This window comes from Malania oleifera, chromosome 9 (assembly GCF_029873635.1).
Source record: "Malania oleifera isolate guangnan ecotype guangnan chromosome 9, ASM2987363v1, whole genome shotgun sequence".
Classification (NCBI taxonomy): Eukaryota; Viridiplantae; Streptophyta; class Magnoliopsida; order Santalales; family Ximeniaceae; genus Malania; species Malania oleifera.
Window position 1 is genome coordinate 8338885 of NC_080425.1, and position 22016 is coordinate 8360900.

General features: G+C 36.6%; 1 protein-coding gene across 2 annotated transcripts in view; it reads left to right on the forward strand.

Annotated features, from left to right (window-relative positions):
• The first annotated feature begins 1657 nt into the window (after positions 1-1657).
• Positions 1658-22016, forward strand: part of LOC131164977 (eyes absent homolog) — a 56229-nt gene continuing 35870 nt past the window's right edge. The window contains exons 1-3 of one of the 2 annotated variants that reach the window (XM_058122553.1): positions 1658-1876; positions 14084-14359; positions 14497-14664. In XM_058122553.1, coding sequence (XP_057978536.1) covers positions 14102-14359; positions 14497-14664 — 426 coding nt within the window. In that variant the 5' untranslated portion in view covers positions 1658-1876; positions 14084-14101. The remainder of the gene's footprint in view (positions 1877-14083; positions 14360-14496; positions 14665-22016) is intronic. The other variant, XM_058122554.1, reaches the window with a different exon arrangement.

Below are 22016 nucleotides of genomic sequence, written 5' to 3' on the forward strand. Positions count from 1 at the left end.
AAATTGAGGAGAGAGTGGGAGAGCATGAGGGGAGAGAGAGAGAGAGAGAGGCCGTACGACCATATGAGGGGCTCTCTGTGTTGTGGAAAAAAAAAATGGATCCTAAAGAAGCTTCAGGATCCTTTTACACTTATATATATATATATATATATATATATATATATATATATCTTTATTCTGGTTAGTTACTTTTTTTTCATTATAATACTATTCATTTTATTTGTTTATTTTATTAACTAATTTAATATAATATGAATAATAATTTTTTTTTACACTTACACACATATTATTTCTGGGTTGTTACAAATTGAGAGAGAGAGTTGTGGAATTGTTACATGATTCTTTGTGAGAATGGAGATGCATTTGTGAAGAGTTGCTTGTTTAAGAGAAATAGAGAAAGCGAGAGATAGAGAAGAGAGGTTCAATTAACAATGCTATTATGAGAGAGAGGAAAATAGTGATCGAGAAGGATTGGATGGGGCGGAGGTTTTGTTTTTTGGGAGAGAAAACTAAAATAAGGGGATATGTGAGTGACAAACCTAAAAAGAAGCTTTTAGTAGCGATTACTTGCAGTGATTCAATAAAATTGCCGTTAAAGATAATTAAATAGCGACAATTACATCATAAGACTGTATATATGCATTTAAAAATAACAAGTAGTGGCCACTCACAAATTGCTACTGAAAAATGACCAAGAGTCTTTATATCATTGTTGGAAGGCTATTTGCACTATTTAGGAAGATCTAACATATGAAATCTTCTTCATAGTTATCAAACTCTTTCTTATCTTAATTTGGATAGTATAAATGAATTTCAGTATACTTATATGATGGGCTATCGCTCTCTTCTTATCTTCATATGGCGTGTTTGGATATGACTTTGAAGATTGGTATGTCCATTGCCAAATGTGAGCGTGCTCAATGCCATAATAACTAGGAATTATTTTGTTATTATTAACTTGTCACTATTTCATTAGCTTCTTTCTTAAGATACGATGTTGAAGAAATGTTTTTTGTTATGGATGAAGATCAAGTCAACGTTCCGGTACCTTCATTTAGTCAAACTCTTTTAACTGCATTGTCAATTAGTTGTCGAATAACTATATTATTTAGACAAGACGGCTAAACCTTCTTTAGTAAGATATCGTTTACACGCAATCATTTCTCTTTGTGCCATGCATTTTCTTTGTGAGTGGTACACAAGTAGCATAAAGACAGTTGCACAAATAAAATGTAACCCATCTCTCCCAAGATTTGAATTCGGGATACCTAACATGAAAATCTCAAATTCTATTTAGCAAATTATTATAAAATTGGTTAAATAGTTATATATGTCTAATTTACGTTAGACATAGGCATAAGCATTTATACAAATTTATTTCCTTGGGGAGGAAAGTGTTGCAATTAATAGATGTGTTAGAGAAGAGAAAAAACCCGACAGAGTTTAAAATATGAAAGAAATTTGAAATTAAATTATTTAGTTAAATTAATAAGGTATTTTTGATTTGTAAATCTAATAAATAAATCAAACCTTGTAACGTGAAAGATATTTTTTTAAAAATAAAAGAATATTTATTGAAATTATTATTTTTTTAAAATTAAGTAACCTATTATTTTACATTTTTCCTATATTATAAAATTAATTCTGAAAAAATATTCCGCGCCAGCAGTCCCGTGCGCGGACAGACACCAAGCAGGATTCTTCCATCTACAAAGCGAAGCGAGGCGACGTCGTTTAGCTGTCCATTATCATCTTCCTGGTGTATAGCCAGAAAGTTGGTCGCTGTTGCAGTGAAGCTCTGCGTCGCCGTAGACTTCTTCACTGCTCTCTGCCGACCCATTTCGCCGTCTTGAATTTTGGAATCTTTTAATTCTAGGTAAAATTGGGATTTGTTGAGAATTGCTTAATATTTCTCAGATTTCTTACCTTTTCTATATTGCTCAATTTCCATTTCTCCACCCCATTTGCTCTATTGTTTTATGTTTTCTGTTGATTGGGTTTTCGTTAATTGATTTGCTAATAGTTATGGAGACTGAGAATATATGGATAATACAGAAGGGTTCTAGCACTTGATTGATGTGTTATGCACTTCGAAATCTGTCTGTCATGGAGAAGTAATAGGATTAGACCTTCATGCGTAGTCAATTTGGTTGTAGTTCCACTTCTAGTCGCAGGCGGATCGGACGAAGCAAATTAAAATTCCTCTTCTTTATTACTTTTAATTGTATACATTTGTTTTTTTTCTTCTTCTCACGAATCCTTCTTCTGGGTTGTGTGGATCACACCCAGAATATCAATGCAACCTCCTCATTTTGTTTTGTTGGTTGACTGTTGTAATCCTTTTGTCTTTCTGACTATCCAGTTTTCTTTCTGGGTAGGCTGCACCAAACTGTACTCGACTGAACAGAGCCTAAACCCCAACTACTTGAGTTCAGCATTTTCTTTAGTTGGTGCAGTTAGTGCTGGGGTTCATTGTTTGATCAAGGTGTTGGATTACCACTTCACCTAAAAGCTTAAGCTGTTAGGTTGTGGGCCAACAATGTATATCAAATTTTAACACTCTCCGCACGTGCAGCCCGATAGTCCGTGGAGATAAACAAATGATAAATAATGCCACAGAATAAAGACGGGCGACAAGATTAGAACTCAGGACCTCCTGGTAACCAGAGCTCTGATATCATGTTAGATTACTACTTCACCTAAAAGTTTAAGCTGTTAGGTTGTAGGCCAACAATGTATATCAAACTTTAACACAAGGGAAAGTGTGGGACGCCAACGCTGCACTGGTGCACTAGGAAATGTGGTTTTGATGGGAGTCTGCAGTGGTGGACACAAATAATTGTGCCAAGGGGAGACAAAGAGTACATCATATTATTGTTCTTAAATTTTTTGTTATCTTCCCCATCCTTTGTATCCTGGACGTGGCGAACCAGAGAGCAAATTTTTCTTTCAAATCTCTTAAATCCCTCTCTCTCAATTGGCCAGCAACCCAGTTGCAGGTCGCTCTAGCTGGTGATGATTGACATGATCACTGGCCACGGTGACCTGTGCAGAAACTTTTTTTTTTTTTTTTTAAATAAAATTTATTTATATTAGATAATGGCTAACATTAAATGTACAATTATTTAAGGGAAGACAGGTAGTTCTCAACCAGCAAATTTTCCCTCATCCTCCCTAAAATGTCCTTTTCCTACAAGTTTCAATTTAAATAAAATCATCAATCAATGGTTTGTGGAGCACACACATATCAGTTAGCGCATGCCATAACTAGTATTTTGTAATTTAATTTATAAGGGGTATTCCTGGAATTATACTTGTTCTTTAATTATATTCTAAAAATTATTCCTGTGTATTTTTAATATGGGTATTGCATGTTGATTCCGTTCCTATCTCAGTTCCATTTCTTATGCAAACCGAACTTGGTGTAAGATTATTGTTTTTATTTGAAGATAAAATGTTGTTCTTATTTGGCTTTCACGTTTTGGGTTAATTAGGTGGTGTTTATTTTTGGTTAAAGGGATAAAGTTTTGAAACTGTTTAGTTGTAGGCAACAGATGAGTTTAGATGGCGTAGTTTATTTTGGTGAGGAAGAGTGATTCAGTTTTTCTTGGGGCTTATGGAGCTTGGTATGTTTAGAATTTGGAGAAGATTGCGTTTGTTTGACTGTGGAAGATCTTTTGGTTGTCTATTTTAGAGGTTTTGGGAGGAGTAAGGATGTAGGTGTGTTGGGTGGAGTTATGTGGTGGTTGCTGTTTTGTTGGGGATCTTGTTGGAATGAAATGCGCATATTAAATTTATTTTATTTGAGATAGAATATAGCGTCTGGCATCTCTATGGGACTTTATAGTCGGGTATTTTAAGTGGATGCGTTTTTGGATGTACACGAGGGCTAGTGAGCTCTTTTAGCTTGATTGTGCTTCCTTTAATTTAAGAATTTTCTGTACTGTTGAAGGATTTCCTATCCTTCTTATTTTGCATTCTTTTTTATTCTAATAATGTCTTTCTTTTTTCTATAAAACATAATGGAAAGAAAAGAGTGATTTAGTTGATGTTAGAGGCTGTAGGGTGGAAATGGGGAGACATGGAATAACTTGGATAGCGGTAGCACAACACTCCTAGCTTTTTGAGGACATCATTGCAGTTTGTATACTGGAGATTTTGGAAAGGCTCCATGGATCTAGGCACATTGTTAAACCATGAAAATCATTGTGTTCTTGTTTTCTTCTATTTTTCTTTCAATTTGTTGCATCTATGCATAGCCCTAGGGTGTTCTTAACTACAAGGTTTGTATTTTTTTTAAGACAATAAGTCAAGTCTTATATATATATATATATATATTTATAAAATTAAGTGTGCTCTAGGCTGCAACACGTTGCAGATTCAAAGACCATGTGCTTCTTTCTCTCTCTCTCTCACTCTCTCCTGATATGTGTTTTATATGATATGCTAGTAATGACAATTGCACTCATTTATTTCTTGATTGCTCCATGGGTTGGTGTTTATGGAACAAACTGGTTGGTTAAGTGGGAGAGTTTTGGGCTTGTCCTCACTCCTCATTCTTTGGAAGCATATTTGTTGATTGATTTTATAAACTTTGGAAGGCATAAGAAGGTAAGGATATTGTGGCAATGCGCAGTATTTGAAGTTATACGGATTCTTTGGCTGGAGAGGAGTGCCTGTATTTTCCATGATTGAGGTTCATCTGTAGATTTGATTTCTACTGGATTTTTTTCCCTCTCCCACGTGAGTGTTTGCTGCAGCCTGCAGGGTATATTGGCAATATGACTTTTTTTCCCTTGACATCGAATGTGATTGGTTGGCTTTATTGGATTGAATTTAGTTTTTGGTTTTTGGTTTTTTTTTTTTGTTTTGTTTTTTGTGTATTAGATTAACTTTGCCAGTGACGCACTCAATGTCCTAAATCTTTTCACGTGTCCCAAGCTTGGGTAAAGGGGTAGGATTGCTTTACGTAGCTGACAACCAACATAAAACTTGTTAGATCTCTATTCTCTATAATATGAATGCTTACCAATTTCACTGGGGCATTCCCTATGAGTGATGCATTGCACTCATCATAGTAATTTGGGTCACGCCCCCTTTGTGGGTGGCCCACGATCCATGTCGAATGCCCTAGTTTGGGGGTTGATAATGTCTTGGATTAATGGGGATTGGGATCCAAATTTGCCAAAAGTGGTGACCCAAATTAGTTAACATTTTTCATTTAAAAAGCATGTGAAAATATTCAGAAAATTTAAAACAAATTGTAAGAAAAATTGAAAATCGAGTTTTGCTTGATCCTTGAAGGTAGAGCCCTAGAATAGATATGAAATTGATGCCACAAAACTGTCACAAGGACTACCACAATGAGAAGATTGCTAGTAGAAGAATCCCAAACATCTGTACTTGAAAGTTGTGCAGCTGGAAATTAATAATTTTTAAAGTTCATGTTCATTTTTTTTATTTAAAGAGTCCAACAAATCTATTTATTTAGTAGCTAAAAATAATAACACTAGTTTATGTTAAAATAAATGAGTTAATTTATTAGTTAATTATTCTTAATTTAAGAATAATAGTGATGTACTTATATTTCTCACATTGAGATTTTGTAAAAAAAAAAAAGAAATTGTAAATATATATATATATGTATGTATGTATGTATGTATATTACTTAGATATGAAAGATATTCATAATAAGTAAATAATTAAAGCATACTAGGATCCAAAAAAGTGGTTCAAGCCTGAAATGGCGTATATCGACTAAGCCTACCCCCTCAAGAATTGCGTACCTATTAAGTAGCGTGCCTTATATCTGTATCCATACCACAACGCAAGGCGCATCACATTCCAGGTACCTATAATTGCACATTTACCACCTAGATATAGTGGAAAAGGGGCAAGGGTTGGCTAGGTCATTGCCTTGAAGCAACTCACTGTGTTAGCACTTGGATACAATGTTGAATATGCAAGGGTTATTGCATCATCCTTGTCGTGGGTGGGTAAAGAAGTTAGTTTAGGAGTATAGGATTAGATTAGAAACTTGTAATATAGGGACGCTTATGGGTAAAAGCATGGAGAAGATGACGGTTGACACAATGATTTTAAGAAAAATTAACATAAATTATATTTAAGAAACTAAGTGGGTTGAGGAGAAAGCTGGAGACTGAAAAATCAAGATTTAAATTTTGACACAATTGAAAATAAAAATATAAAAATGGGATAGGAAGCATTATAAACAAGGATCTAAAAGGTAGTGTTGTAGATGTTAAAAGAGTAGGGTATGGAGTCATAAAAATCAAGATGGTCTTAGGTCAAAAGATATGCTTCTCAAATAGGCTTAGCAAAAAGCCTTAAAAGACAATCTTGGGAAGGTATAGATGGTATTATACAAGGGATATCAGGGACTTAGAAAATCTTCATAGGAGTTGATTTGAGTGGACACATTTGAAAAGACAATAAAGGCTATGAGAGGATATATGGATAACATGGATATGGAGATAAAATTGAGTGGTGGTGATACAATCTTAGACTTTGCCATATCATATGATTTTATTATGATGAATACATGCTTTAAGAAGAGAGAAGAGTGCTTAATAACCTCTAAGAGTGGACAAAATAGAAGTCAGAATTTTTCGTAGTTAGATGGGTAGAGTGTTTATGATGTAAGGATTATAAAGTTATTGTAGGTGAAAGTTAATGGAAAAAATATAGAGTTTTAGTGCTTGTATATGTATTAAAAAATGGAAGAGATAGAGTAATATAAATAAATGCAAGAGAACAAGATGCTAGAACCAAAAGGGAGAATATAATAAAATTTAAAGATAAAATGATCAAAGATGGTGACTGGACAATAGGAGATAGTGTAGACGTGAACACTCTTTGGAGTAGGATAGCTAGCTCTATTAAAAAATAGCAAAAGACATTTTAGGTGAATCCAAAGAAAGATTCTAGATTAGAAAAGAAAGTTGGTTGTGGGATCATGATGTTTAAGAAGTTGTGAAGACAAAGAATTTGGAATAAAGCATGACAAAAATATAGAACGTGGAAAACTTTGAAAAGTATAAAAAAACAAGAAAAGATACAAAAGAGGTCTTGTTAGTGAAGCAAAAGAAGGGGAAAGAGACATATTTAAACTCATTAGAGCTAGAGAAAGAGGGCAAGGACTTAGACAGTGTAAAATGTGTAAAAAAGGAGGATGATAGTGTCTTTAAAAAAAAAAAGAAGGCATAAAAGAAGGGTAGGGAATTTAATTTAACAAGCTACTAAATGAAAACTAAGTAGAATGCTTAAACTGAGAATTGAAAAATGAGGAAAAGGCTGAAAATTTGAGATTGATTTGCAAAATTAGAGTTAATGAAGTTAAGATTGTATTAAAAAAAATGCAAAATGGAAAAGCTTTCGAACCAGATGACATATAAATTGAGGTTTGGAAATGCCTAGGTGATAACAAAATTATTTGGTGTCTCCCTTTCAGAACGAGCCATCGCCGGACATTGCAGTGTTTGAACCCTAGCCATCGGAGGACATTGCATTAGTGCAATCTCCATTGCCGGACGTTGCTTTGTGGAAGGCTTTAATCCTATTTAAGCTTTCGAAGGATGAGTCTCTTTTTCTCTCGTGTAACCACTCTCTCACACTTGTGTGAACACGAACATGGCTGTGTCAGTAGGAGGCAATGTTAAAGTGCTCAGTGCAGATTGAAAGAAAATCCTTCGATCTGAGATTGTATAAGGAGGGGGAGACCCCTTTCCTTGTGTGCTTGAGAATAACATTTGTCCAAATAGGTGAGTCAAATTCACGAAGGAGGCAGTTTCCTGGCTCACTGATGGTCTATATACTTTTGTCCAATTGGAAAGGGGCTTTAGAAGCGTTCACAAGCTTCCATTGCTATATGGCAATTAGGTGAACAAGGGTGGGGAATTTTTTGGAATTAGGGTTGAGGGGGAAAGGTAAGAATTTTTTGGTTTTCACTCCTGAAGGTTTAAAAGGAATTAGGTGGCGAAGCTTGGCGAATGAGTTCTGCAAATTTGTGAAGGAAATTCGGCACAATTTTGAAGGAGCAAGTGTCGCAAGCTACTTTAGGGAAGGAGCCTAGGTGCAACGGTAAAGTTGTTGCTGGTCATAGGTTCAAGGTGTGGAAACAGTCTCTTGCTAAAATACAAGGTAAGGCTGTGTACTATAGACCCATCGTGGTTTGCCCCTTCCTTGCTGCATGCATAGGTAGGAGCTTTGTGCACCAGGCTGCCCTTTTTTAGGTGTTGCAAGCACTTTAGTACCTAGATCGTGGAGTAAGGTGGTGATGGAAGGAATGATAGGCGAAGATTGCTCAAGTAGTCCACAATCAGAAAAATCGTGTCTTAGTTGCGGTGTTGATCTGCGATTGAAGGAATTAAGGGTGTCGTTACCAGATTACAATGCCACTTGATCAGAGGTGAATGTCCATAAGGTGCAGGGAACTAGGTTTTCGGTGGATGCTACTAGTCTTGCAGAGGTGATAGGGCTGTGAAAGTGGACGATGAGAGTATGAAGTCTGGGCTTGGTCATCTAGTACTCATGGATTTGGGCCAAGTTTGTGAGAAAGGTGGGGCTTCTTGTTTAACAAAGTAGGGCCATTTAATAGAGCAGGTTAGTGTTTTGACAAGATTCAAAATAAGTCTCTTATAAATAGGGACTTTCATAGATAGGCCTTGTATCTAAAAGGCTCAGGGCAAGGGTATGGGTGTTTAGGCCCTTCCCTTGCACAACCCTGTTTCCAAACAAGCCCATTTTCCTAGCCAAAATTTACATATGAGAGAGGTGGGTATTCGCCAAGATGTTAATGAAATACAAAATCTTTCTCAAGCTCTCCAAAATAATCATAGAATGGATCAACATTCAAAGTGTAATCAAGATGATTTTGATTTTGTTTTGAAATCCGTTTGTGAAGAAAGTGATGATAATAATAGAAGTGTCAGATTGGCTGTTGATTATGATTTTGCAGAGGGATTAGAGGCTGGTGTTGACAGGTTTAATAAAAAAAAGTAGCCGAATTGGGTAGGAAATTTGGTGTTTCAGGATTTAATTTTGAAAAATCTAATGGTCCTAAGGTGTATGCTCATTGAAAGGCTGCAATGATGAGTGCGGAAATGAAGGAATTATATGAAGAAGAAAGAAAGCATTCTAGTGAGATAAAGCCAAGGATTATTAGGAGAGCTTCTGAAGGAGATTTGAGCATTATGGAAGATACACTTGCTAAGATGAATGATATAGCAAGTGATGGAGTTAGAAAAGTAAAGGTGGCCTAAGAAATGGGGAAATTTTTTAGATAACAATAGTGATGACATTAGTGAGTTAGACTTTGGGGGTGTTTGCTGTTGGATGAGATTCGGGAACAATATGATTATGTTTTTGATTCGTATGATGTTCTCGGGGATCTATCATGTGTACATCACTACATCCTGCCTGGATGGAAGGACTGGAGGGGGTTCCTATTTTTGAGAACGATGGGTTGGATTATAAACTGCAGTGCAATGATGTAATTTTTCCTATACTAGTGGAGGTGATTTCTACGAAGGACTTAGAAGCTCAAGATATAATGGATAAATTGGACTTAAAAATGCGTGATGCTGGTGGAATTGAAGCACACTTTGATGGGGGTAAGTACAAAGCGAAGAAGGGTCAGAGGGAGCTTGCAAATTAAAGTGCTCAGTTAATTATGATGGAAAGGCACTGAAAAAGGGTTTACCTTGTTAGGAGCACTTTTTGGTTATTTATTTATTTTATTTATTTATTTGTTTTTTTAATTTCATCTTTATTATTATTTTTGTTTTGTTTCTGTTTTTTTATTTTTTTAGGCAGACCTCTTGTCCCTTTAGGTTGTAACTTCTCTTTCTCAATCTAATATACCTTCTTTTATTATCAATTTTTTTTTACACAATTGCAAAAACTAAGAAAATGACGAACAAATGGAGGAAAAGCACTTCAATACCTATATATAAAAACAAAGGAGAGATTCAAAATTCTAATAACTATCATGGAATTAGACTTATGAGTCATAAAATGAAACTGTAGGAAAGGGTAATTGAACAAAGACTAAGATTAGAAATGAGGATCTCAAAAAATCAATTTGGTTTTATGCCTAGAGATCGACTACATAAGTTATATATTTTTTAGAAGATTAATAGAAAAGTTTGAGGAAAAAAGAGGGACATGCATATGTGTAACGACCCAGCCCTTTATATGGACCCAGGTGTCACTCACTCATACCAAAATACCTGTACCTGTTCAAGATACATAGACAACCCGCCCTAAACAGGGACCTACGGGGGTAAACCATACATAATTATAATGTAATGGTCGCGGAAAAACATAAACATTCATTGAGATTTCTACTAGACTTATACCAGAGCTTACTAATACATCCACAAGTACACAAATCCAGACATAGGATAAATCCTGTTGTTACGATCCTCCAGAAAGGACCTTCATCTAAGTATAATACATGATTCGAATGCCTACGTAAGCTAAACCAAAATACAATTTCCCTAGTTCCTTTAGCTATTAGGACTGACGTACTAATGGACCTGAAAACAAAGGTTGTATAATAGGGTGAGACACCTCTCAGTAAGAAAGAAAGTGTTACAACAGTGTGTGACTGCATATATGCCTATTTCCATACAAACTCATACGTTTGAAAAATTTGTTTATAATACTGTAACATATAACATTTATCTGCACATCAAATATTTAAATTATGCATATGATTATTAGAACACCTCCAGCTTGGTATGACAATTTGCCTGATTACCCTGTGGCACGGGTTGTGCACAAATTGCCTCTAATAGTGTCCTGTTCGTGCAGACAAAGCCGAGCGTCTTTTATGATCCGACTGCCCCCTGGTTTATTTTTACCAGCAGCTTACTAACTCCTCGCAGGTCGACCATCTAACGTACCAATACTAATTTCTCATGTATGGTTTACACTGTACTGCCAGCATCGGTACCTAGCCCTAGGAGTTTATTTCAACCCCCGAACTGGAGTATCTTTCAACCCTTTTTACTGAAGTTTCTTTCAACTTCTTTTACTGAAGTTTCTTTCAACTTTTTTTGGTCACAAGTTGTGGTACTTGTATCATGTATACAATTTATAGCAAAATATAGTAACCTGTGCAATTCCAATATTTTCACAATTTCAGATAATCACATTGGGTTCAAACCGATGCCTATCCACTTAGTTTACCTCTTTTTGTTTACTGATACAGTTTGGTGTATCACCGGCCTTTGTTTTTTTTTTCCACATTATCAGTATAACAAATTGGAACTCCGTTCCCATAATCTATATCAATAGTATAGAAAATTCATACATTTCCATTTCAACATACTCAATATAACAAATTGGAACTCCGTTCCCATAATCTATATCAATAATATAGAAAATTCATACATTTCCATTTCAACATATATCACACGAGTTTAGTCCAAAAAAAATCCGCTAAATGATATAAATCCATTACACGTCATTTGAAAGGAAAAGTAAAAGATTCAAGCATCTCCTATTACAATATAAATGCAAATAAGTGATATTTGTAAAATTTGGAGATCATACTCCAAAAACCGTATAATCGTAAAACCGACATTTCTACTCGGTAGAATTCCGCAAATAAGCAGTTAAATCATGCATATAAGTATAAACTAACTTTTTAGCGGTTTAGTTTTTCAAAATAACTGTTGTAATCAAATTCCCCTTACCTTAAACTTGAAACGAAATTTCATAAGAACACGGTCCAAATCGACAACCCGGGACCCTCAAAACCTAAAAATCACAGAATATAATCTTACTATAATTTCGACTACTATCCAAATATTCAATCGAAATTGAAATCAGATCCTTACCTCGATTTTTGGGAAAACCCGAAAATCTTCGAAACTACAATCCGATCCACTAAAATTGTAGAGTTTCCTCTTCTGATCCATGCAGTACCCTCCGTTTTTGGAAACGGATGACGAACGGCCAAGAATCTTTGAGAGAGAGAGAAAACCGCAGGTTAGAGAGAGAGAGAGAGAGCTTTTGGGAGAGAAACTTAGTTTCTAAGCAACCAAAATGGGTATTTATAGGGCCTTTGACCAAGCCCAACTCGTCAACGAGGCGGCGTCTTTGTCGACGAATCCACCACACAGCTCGTTGACGAAGCCATCCCTTCGTCGTCGTGCCCAAGTTCCGGATATTTCTCTGACCCACTCGGTATTTGCTCGTCAATGAAGCTTTGAATTTCGTTGATGAGGCTTTGAAGGATTTCGTCGACGAACGTAACTCCTTCATCGACGAACCTAGCTTATCTCGGGTTTGGGTCTCTACAGTATGATTTTTGTTGACTTAGAGGAAGCCTATAATGGGGTATTTACCGTATTTAAGGAAGTTTTATGGTGTGTTTTAGGAAAAAATGGAGTATGCAACAAATGAATTAAGGTCATTAAGGATATGAACTGGCATTAGGACATAGGTGGAGAGTCTAGAGAATTCCTAATCATAATAGGTGTACATCAAGGATCTGCTTTGAGCCCTTATCTTTTTGCACTATTAATGGATGGACTTAATAGGAGTATCCAAAATGAGGTTATGCAATGTATATTGTTTGTAAATGATATTATCTTGATCTATGAAACTAGGGGTGCAATTGAATTGAAGCTAGACTTAATTGAGAGAAGCTCTAGAATATAGAGGTTTTAGTATAAATAGAAATAAGACAGAATGTAGGAAAAGTAATTTCAGTGGTTGAAAGAATATTTGAGAAAAGATTAACCTTGATGGTCAAGAAATTTAGTGCACTAGTAGATTTCGATATCTTGGATCTATTTATGCAAGTTGAAAGAGAAATTGAAGATGATGTAGTACATAGAGTTAGAGCAGGTTGTAGGACTATAAGCCCAGCTATATTAAATAGTTCAAAATGTTAGGAAATTAAGGAAGAACTTATTCAAAAAAGTAAAAGTTTTCGAAATGAGAATGCTAAGCTGGATGAGTGGTATAACATTAAAAGATAAATTTAGGAATGAACATATTCGTGGTAAGTTAGACATAGTATCATGGTTTCTTATCGGATGTATACTAGGGAATTTTTGGGCTTTTAAGGCTGGTTTGGGTTCTAACTATGTGAAGCGCCTTTTATAGGACAAATTTGTGAGGCCAGTGGGTCAAAGTGGACAATACCTCACTGGAGTTGGGTCCGAGACTATTACATTTGGTATTAGATTCACATAAGGGGGTACTATCATGTGAGACTCTACTAAAGGTAGTCTAACGAGGATGTTAAAGATTAGATAGGGGAGAGTCTAACGAGGATGTTAGAGATTAGATAGGGGAGAATGTCATGGTCTTATATTAGATGTATATTAGGGAAATATTGGGCTTATAAGGTTGGTTTGGTTTCTGGCTATGTGAGGCGCCTTTTATAGGACAAATTCATGAGGTTGGTGAGCCAAAGCAGATAATACCTTAATGGAGTTGGGCCCAAGACCGTTACATATAGCACCTATAGAAGATAAAATGAGGGAGGGGTGGCTTAAATGGTTTGGGGATCAATGTAGGTCAAATATTGCACGGAGGAATGAGCTAGTGGCAAGGGGTAGGGGTAGACCTAAAATACGTGGAATGAGATAGTAGTGAGGATTTAATAGCCCTTAAATTGTTGGAGGAAATTTCCCATGATTGTGTAAATTTGGCAAAAAAGGATTCATGCAGCTGACCCCACCTAGTTGGACTTATGGCTTGGTTTATTGTTGTTTTTGTGTTAGCTTCTTTTACTTTCTTGTTGGCTTTTTAAGGATCTCTTATCCTTTTTGTATATTTTTCTATCTTAATGAACTTTGTTCCAGAAAAAGGTGATTTAATGATTTATGTTCACAAGATAGAAGTTCATTTCCTTATCTGCAAAACATATGATATATTCTTGGTGTGCTGCTGACATCTAGGCTAGAAAAGTAAGTGAAGCAAATGAGGCAACCTTTTGTTTGATCTTTGATGAATATTTATGTCCAAGTTCTTATTTTTTAAGTCAATATGTTCAGTCTTGTGTCTACTTTTTTTAACAAATGGATTTTGTATGTTCCAGGCTGCCTATCATTTCAAAATGGATGATCTAATAGGTGGCAATTCAACAGTTTCTGTTCAAAAGACAGAGGTTTCTGCTAAAAAATCGATTGATAGGAAAATGAATGTGTATATTTGGGACATGGACGAAACTCTTGTATTGCTCAAGTCTTTGTTGAATGGAACATATGCTGAAGCTTTCAATGGTGTGAAGGACGTCCAAAAAGGTGTAGAAGTTGGAAAGATGTGGGAGAAACACATTCTTCAAGTGTGTGACGACTATTTCTTTTATGAACAAGTAATTTTGAAACTTTTACTTAAATGTATAATCCTTGGAGTTTATGACCAATTAAATATATGCATCAGCATAAAAAATATTACAACTGCAAATTACATTTTTTTGACTACTTGACTTTGATTTGGCACTTTCTGCAGATCGAAAACTACAATAGGCCTTCACTTGATGCCTTCGTTGAATATGATGATGGCATGGATCTTTCTGATTATGATTTCAACCAGGATGGCTTCAGTACTCTGTCCGATGATTCTGACAAAAGAAAACTAGCATACAGGCACCGGGCAATAGCATATAAGTACAAGCAGGTTTTGACAACTAATACTTGCATAGCATGAGATTTTGCATTGTTAACACAAATACTGTGTCGTTGGCAATAGTGATACTCCAATAAAATTTCAATCATTTATCATTCTTTTATTTAGTATTAGGCTTACTGCTTATGTTTGGTACTTTAGTGGTACCATCACGAAATCTATGGTTTTGTTCATTCTTTGTAGCATGTTTAGCATATTAAAGGATTAAGGTTCATAAATTTGTCAAGTGGGCCCCATCTACTCTCTTTTATATTATTCATTTATTACTTTCTATGAGACAGATATATTGCTGTTTGTGCTTTGGTTATGCGAGCTAAATTTTTAGTATGTAATGTTTCGATATGTCCCTAAGTTGGGTTATGTTTTGATATGTCCCTAAATTTTTAGCTAAGCAGGAACCAATTGTCTATATGGGATTCTCTTCTTTGAAATTTGATTTAAATTGTGAAAGGGTTTGGTTTGTTTTGGGAGTTGTGTATTGAAGTTTGCTTTTGCAAAGTTTATGTTCAATATTGGTGGAATGCATGGTAGTGCAGAGTTGTCGTCCTTTGCCCAACATAGTTTTAAAATCTAGATTGGACTTTCTAATTCGACTTGGTTGGATTGGAATCGGTTGGGGTAATGACATGAACCCAACAATTCAGAGAATTAGACTGAACTCAACTAGACTCCGTGAGTTAGCTTAACTCAGTCAAACCTAGTGAACTGATTGGGTTGACCCACTCACAAAGCACTTTTTAGTTTTGATAAATAGCTTAATATGTCAAATTTGTAGGGGGGAAACTTGAATCCAGTCCTCATCTACATGGAAAGGAGCCTTAAGACCCAAAACACTATAGTCGCTTTTTCTTGTGTTAGCATTAAAACAAACAAATATATATAAAATCAAGTAAAGAATTCTAAATTATTTTTATGATAAAAAATTATTAATCAAATCAAACCTTCCATTGCTCTTATTTAATATTTATGCATCAAAATCTTATGCTCCTAAATAAAATTAAATTGAATTAAATCCTCCTCCTCCTCCTCCTCCTACTACTACTACTAAATATGCATGTGTTTATATATAATCACTGGTTTAACCACAGTTTGACCTTTCAATATGATCGGTTGGACCAATTAGTGATCATAATGTTATACATGTGTTTATATATAATCATTGGTTTGAACCGATTTGACCTTTCAACCTGATCGGTTGGACCAATCTAGTGATCATAATGTTCTAGAACCCTTGCATCTAGTGTTTCAACCCTTGACTTTGGGAGGACTGCTTTGGTTACACAAGGTGATTCTAGTTTTCAACAAAGTAGTCGCAAAAGTTCTTGAGGTGGTTCAAGTGGTTGTGGTTGAAGAGATGGATGAGGTAGAGGCCCACCTTGCATGTGCACTCATTGTGGATGTGGAGGTCATACTGTTGAGCAATGTTGGGATCTTCATAGTAAACCACCTTGCATCGCCAATGTAGCCACCATAGATTCCACACTTTTGGGCTCAAGTAGGGAGCAACTTATTGTATCTATGTTAGAGGAAGAGTATTCCAAATTCTAGCAATATCAAGCATCCCAACAAGCTTCTTTCCCATTGCATCTCTTGTTTAGATGACCCTAAAGCTTGCTGTCATCTAGTATTTCTCGCCCTTTACCTTGAGTTATGGATTTAGCTGCTATTGATTGTATAACTTCTTCTCTACTCTCCACTATTTTGAAAACTTACCTCATGTTATGTACTACAGTTCGGAGAATAGGGACAAAAATTCCCACATTCTTTACTTCTCTTCCTTTGGTTTTGTATTCCTAAGTTCCCTTTAGATCTTCTATTAGTTAGCAAAATTACCAAATCCATTAATTGTTCAATAACATTCTTTCTTGATTTTGTGGTCATTCAGGATTGAAGATGAGGAATACAATTGGCGGAGGACGTGATGCTGGTGGACTTTACCACTTTGAGCCACTATCTCCTTCTATTGCCTGCATTTTTGTTGTTACACCACTCCAAATCCATTGTAGCCTAGGTCATCCTCCATTGATTTTTTGAGTCAATAAGTGGGGCAACAAGCCTTTTTGTGTTAGTCCATTATGATGTTTTATGTTTGTGGTCTTCAGTGTTGGCATTGAATGGCTTGAGGCAGCTGACATGAAACACAAGATGCACCTTTATAGAAGTTGGAGGATCAACCTTGTAAGAGGCTTTCTTTGGTTCAGCCAAGATGGGGATTGGTCCTTTATATCTGCGAAGAGAAGTTGTCTCCATTATGATGTTTGGGGTCCTAGTCAAGTTGTGTCCAAGTTGGGTTTCTAGTAACTTATTTTTATGATTATGAGGATGACTTGGCTTTATAATAAAAATTGTTTTGAGTTATCATATTTTCATCTTTTGTGTCTTTTGTTATGAAATAAATACTCAATTTGGTTTTTCTATTTGGATACTATGAAGTGATAATGCTAGAGAGTACTTACAACACCAAATTCAGTACTTATATGACTTAATTTGGTATTGTTCATCATTCATCCTCTTGTGCCCACACTCCACAACAAAATGGGGTTGTAGAGAGGAAAAATAGACATAAACTTGACGTTTCTCATACCTTACTTCATCATATGCATTGTTAAAATCCCGAGTATCTTTGTGAATAATGAATAAATTAGGAAGGTGGGTAAACGTAGGAGATTTTATTTTATTGTATTTTATTCTGTAGGGAGATTATTTCCTTATTTAGATTAGTTGATTGTATTATAAAAGATTGGGATGTACATATGTGAATTGAAGAATTATTCATATAGAATTTTGCTTACATGGTATCAGAGCTAGGGTTTCTAGACTTTAGCTAACTATGGCAGACGACGCCATCAACAGCAGAGGGTCAAGTTACTCTAAAACTCTCGACGGCAACTCTAACATCATCTCAACAGTGAGTTCGCAGGGGCTAGACAACACGGCCTTTCCACTCTCAGTGGATAAATTGAACGGAAAAAATTTCCGTGAATGGGCTCATTCCATTAAACTAGTGATTGAAGGAAAAGGGAGGTTTGGATACCTTACCGGCGAACGGAAGAAGCCCGCCACAACCGACATTGCAGCTCTGCAAAAATGGAAAGCCGAGAATTCCATGGTGATGGCGTGGCTCATAAATTCGATGAAGCCCTCAATCGGTAAGATATACTTGTTCCTTCCAATGGCAAAGGACGTCTGGGACGCAGTTTGCGGGACATACTCTGATGCCGAAAGTTACTCCCAAATCTTTGAGATTAAGACCCGACTGTGGCAGCTGCGGCAAGGAGAAATAGAGGTCACTGAGTACTTCATGGAGATGACCACCCTCTGGCAGGAGCTTGACCTCAGCGTTGATGAAGAGTGGGAGTGCTCCGGCGACAACATATGGTACAAGTGACGCCTCGAGAATGAGAGGGTGTTCGAGTTTTTGGTAGGTCTCAATCGCAACTTGGATGATGTACGAGAGAGGATCCTTGGCCGGCGTCCCCTACCTTCGACTCAGGAGGTCTTCGCAGAGGTGCGGCGTGAGGAGAGTCGCCGCAAGGTGATGTTGAAGACGCACAACGCACTTGAAATTTCAGCCCTAACCCAAAAAGACATGGGGCCTGAAGTTTTGGCCCTAATGTCAAAACATCTTGCGGGCTCGGCTCTGGTTCTGGACAAAGGCCACAAAAAGGAAAAATTTGGTGCGAACACTGTTGAAAGTCAAGACATTCAAAAGACACCTGCTGGGAGATTCATGGAAAACCTGTAGATTGGAAGCCGAGACAATATCAAAAAAATTGTGGGTATCAGGCTACTACTGATTGTTCAACTGAAAAACCACAAGGTGAAAAAACCAATAATATTTCAAGTAGTGCGTTCAGCCCTAAACAGTTGGATCGGCTGTATAAAATGATTTCCTTAATTCAAATATCGGGTCAGTCTTCCACAGGTTCTCTGGTTCACCGAGGTAATTATTTGTCAGCCTTAAATACCCTGTTACAAATCACCATGGATAATTGACTCGGGTGCATCTGATCATATGACTGGTTCTTATCAATTGTTTTCATCCTATTCACCATATGCTGGAAATTTGAGAGTCAAAATTGCAGATGGTTCTCTCTCACCAGTAGCCAGTAAAGGACGTATTCGCATATCTGACTTTGTAACTTTAAAATCTGTCCTCCATGTTCCCAAGTTATCTTGCAATTTGTTATCTATCAGCCAGTTAACGAAAGACTCCAATTGCTTTGCTAAATTTGTTTCATCTCATTGTGTTTTTCAGGACCTGTCATCGGGCAAGATGATTGGCACTGCTAAAGCATATGAAGGACTCTACTACTTTGAGGAGGCAAGCTTGAGTAAACAATATAATATTGCAATTTGTGATTTTGTATCTATCTCTAGAGAGAATGAACTTTTGTTATGGCATTCTAGGATGGGTCACCCAAATTTTCAATATTTAAAACGTTTGTTTCTATCTATATGTTCAAATAAAAAGTCTTATAAGTTTCAATGTGAAGTGTGTGAGCTTGCAAAACACCGGCATGCCTCTTTCCCATTATCCATATGCAAACCATCCTGCCCGTTTACTATGATTCACAGTGATTTGTGGGGACCCTCAAGATCCCCCAATCGCACCCATTCAAAATGGTTTGTTATTTTTATTGATGACCATACTCGTCTTTATTGGGTTTACTTGTTGAAAGATAAAACAGAATTCCGCTCCATTTTTGTCAATTTTTATTCCATGGTTCAAACACAATTCCAGACTCAAATTCAAATTTTACGTACTAATAATGGTACGGAATCTTTTAATGAAAATTTGGGAACTTATCCTCAAGAAAATGAGATTATTTATTAGAGTTCTTGTGTAGACACCCCTCAACAAAATGGGGTTGCCGAACGAAAAAACAGACATATACTTGAAGTAGCTCGGGCTTTGATGTTCACTACAAACATGAAAAACTATTTTTGGGGAGATGCCATCTTAACAGCTACCCATCTCATTAATTGAATGCTGAGTCGAGTACTTTCTTTGCCACTCCTCTCCAGAAATTCCAGGAATTTTTTCCTATCTCTCGCCTGCCCTCCAGTCTTCAGCTAAAAATCTTTGGTTGCACTGCATTTATTCATGTTCATGCTCACCATCGGGATAAATTGGATCCTCGTGCTGTTAAATGTGTTTTCATCAGTCACTCCCCTACTTAGAAAGGATACAAAAGCTATGATCCTGTCTCAAAGAGGACGTTTGTTAGCCTGGATGTCACATCCTTTGAAACCACTCCTTATTTCCCCAAGACCTCTCTTCAAGGGGAGAAATGGAGTGAAGATCGACTCGTTGACTTCTTTACTACTGAATATGTACCATCTGAACCTGTACCATCTATTGAGCCTCCCATTGCTTCATTCCCTGACCTATCTATTGAGTCTTCTAGTGCTTCACTTCTTGACTTGCTGAACACAAAAGAACGCTTAATCTCAGGGGGAGATATAGGAAAACAAAACAACGTAGATGTACTTGTTTACTTAAGAAAGCCGAACACAAAGAACAGGGAGAATCTCATACTTGAGGCACCAAGAGCGTTGGAACCGGTGATGGCTTCGAATAACCATGAGTCCACACCCAATCCTGATCCGGTAATAGAGCTCCCGTCTGATAATTCTATACCTGAAGACATCAATTTACCTATTGCAATAAGAAAACAAACCAGGTCATGAACTCAATATCCCTGGTCTAAATACATGTCTTATAAAAGTTTGTCTACAGGATATTGTGCTTTTGTCTTTAATCTTGACAGGATGAGAATTCCAAAGAACATTCAGGAAGCCCTGGAAATACCTAAATGGAGGGAGGCGGTCATGGGGGAAATGTGGGCTCTAGAAAAAAATGGAACTTGGGAGTTAATGAATTTACCGAAAGGGAAGAAGTTAGTTGGTTGTAAATGGGTCTTCACAGTGAAACATAAATTTGATGGGACAGTTGAACGATATAAAGCTAGATTTGTTGCAAAAGGTTTTACACAGACTTATGGCATTGACTATACGGAGACATTTGCACCAGTGGCAAACTTGAATATAGTTCGGGTCCTCCTATCCTTAGTAGCCAACTTAGATTGGCCACTACAATAACTTGACATTAAGAATGCATTCTAAATGGTGAGTTAGAAGAAGAAGTTTACATGACTATACTGTCAGGATTTAGCAGGAAAGGTGAAGAAAACAGAGTGTGTAAACTCAAGAAGTCCCTGTATGGACTTAAACAATCTCCTAGAGCATGGTTTGACAGTTTGCAAAAGTAATAAAGAGCCAAGGATATTGATAACGGCAATCAGATCACACCCTGTTCTTCCAACAGTCTGAAAAGGGCAAGAGAACAATTCTAATAATATATGTTGATGATATAATCCTAACTGGTGATGATACAGTAGAGATGGAAAGATTGAAGAGGGTTCTATCTACTGAATTTGAAGTTAAAAACTTGGGACAAATGCGGTACTTTTTGGGCGTGGAAGTTGCTAGAACGAAAAAGGGAATTAGTGTTTCTCAGTGAAAGTATGTTATTGATCTCACAATTGAAACTGGCATGCTTGGATGCAAACCCAGTGAAACCTCGATTGAAGCAATAAAGAGGGTTGAAAACTGTGGGATACCAGTTGAAAAGCAGAGGTATCAGAGATTGGTTGGTAAGCTAATCTACCTATCACATAGTAGACTAGATATTGCATTTGCAGTCAGTGTAGTAAGCTAACATATGCATTCACCAAAAGAAGCCCACTTAGATGCTGTGTACAAGATTCTTCGACATCTCAAGGGCTCCCTGGGCAAAGGACTCTTCTTCAAGAAATGTGAAAACAAGCAAGTAGAGATCTTTACATATGCAGATTGGGCTGGATCAGTGGAAGATAGAAGGTCCACCACAGGTTATTGCACATTCGTCTGCGGAAATATGGTAACTTGGAGAAGCAAAAAACATAATGTAGTGGCTCGTAGTAGTGCTGAAGCTGAGTTTAGGGCAGTTGCTCAAGGAAAATGTGAAGGACTGTGGTTATAGAAACTCTTGGAGGAACTACAAGTCCCGGTGGAATTTCCTATCAAACTCTATTGTGACAACAAGGCAGCCATCAGTATCTCTCTGAATCCAGTTCAACATGATAGGACTAAGCATATGGAAGTGGACAGACACTTTATCAAAGAAAAAATTGAAGAAGAAACTATCTGTATGACTTATGTACCTACCAAGGAACAAACTGCAGATATATTCACTAAAGGGTTGGGACGACAGAATTTTTATGATCTCATTAGCAAGTTGGAGATGATAAATATCTATGATCCAACTTGAGGGGGAGTGTTAAAATCCCAAGTATCTT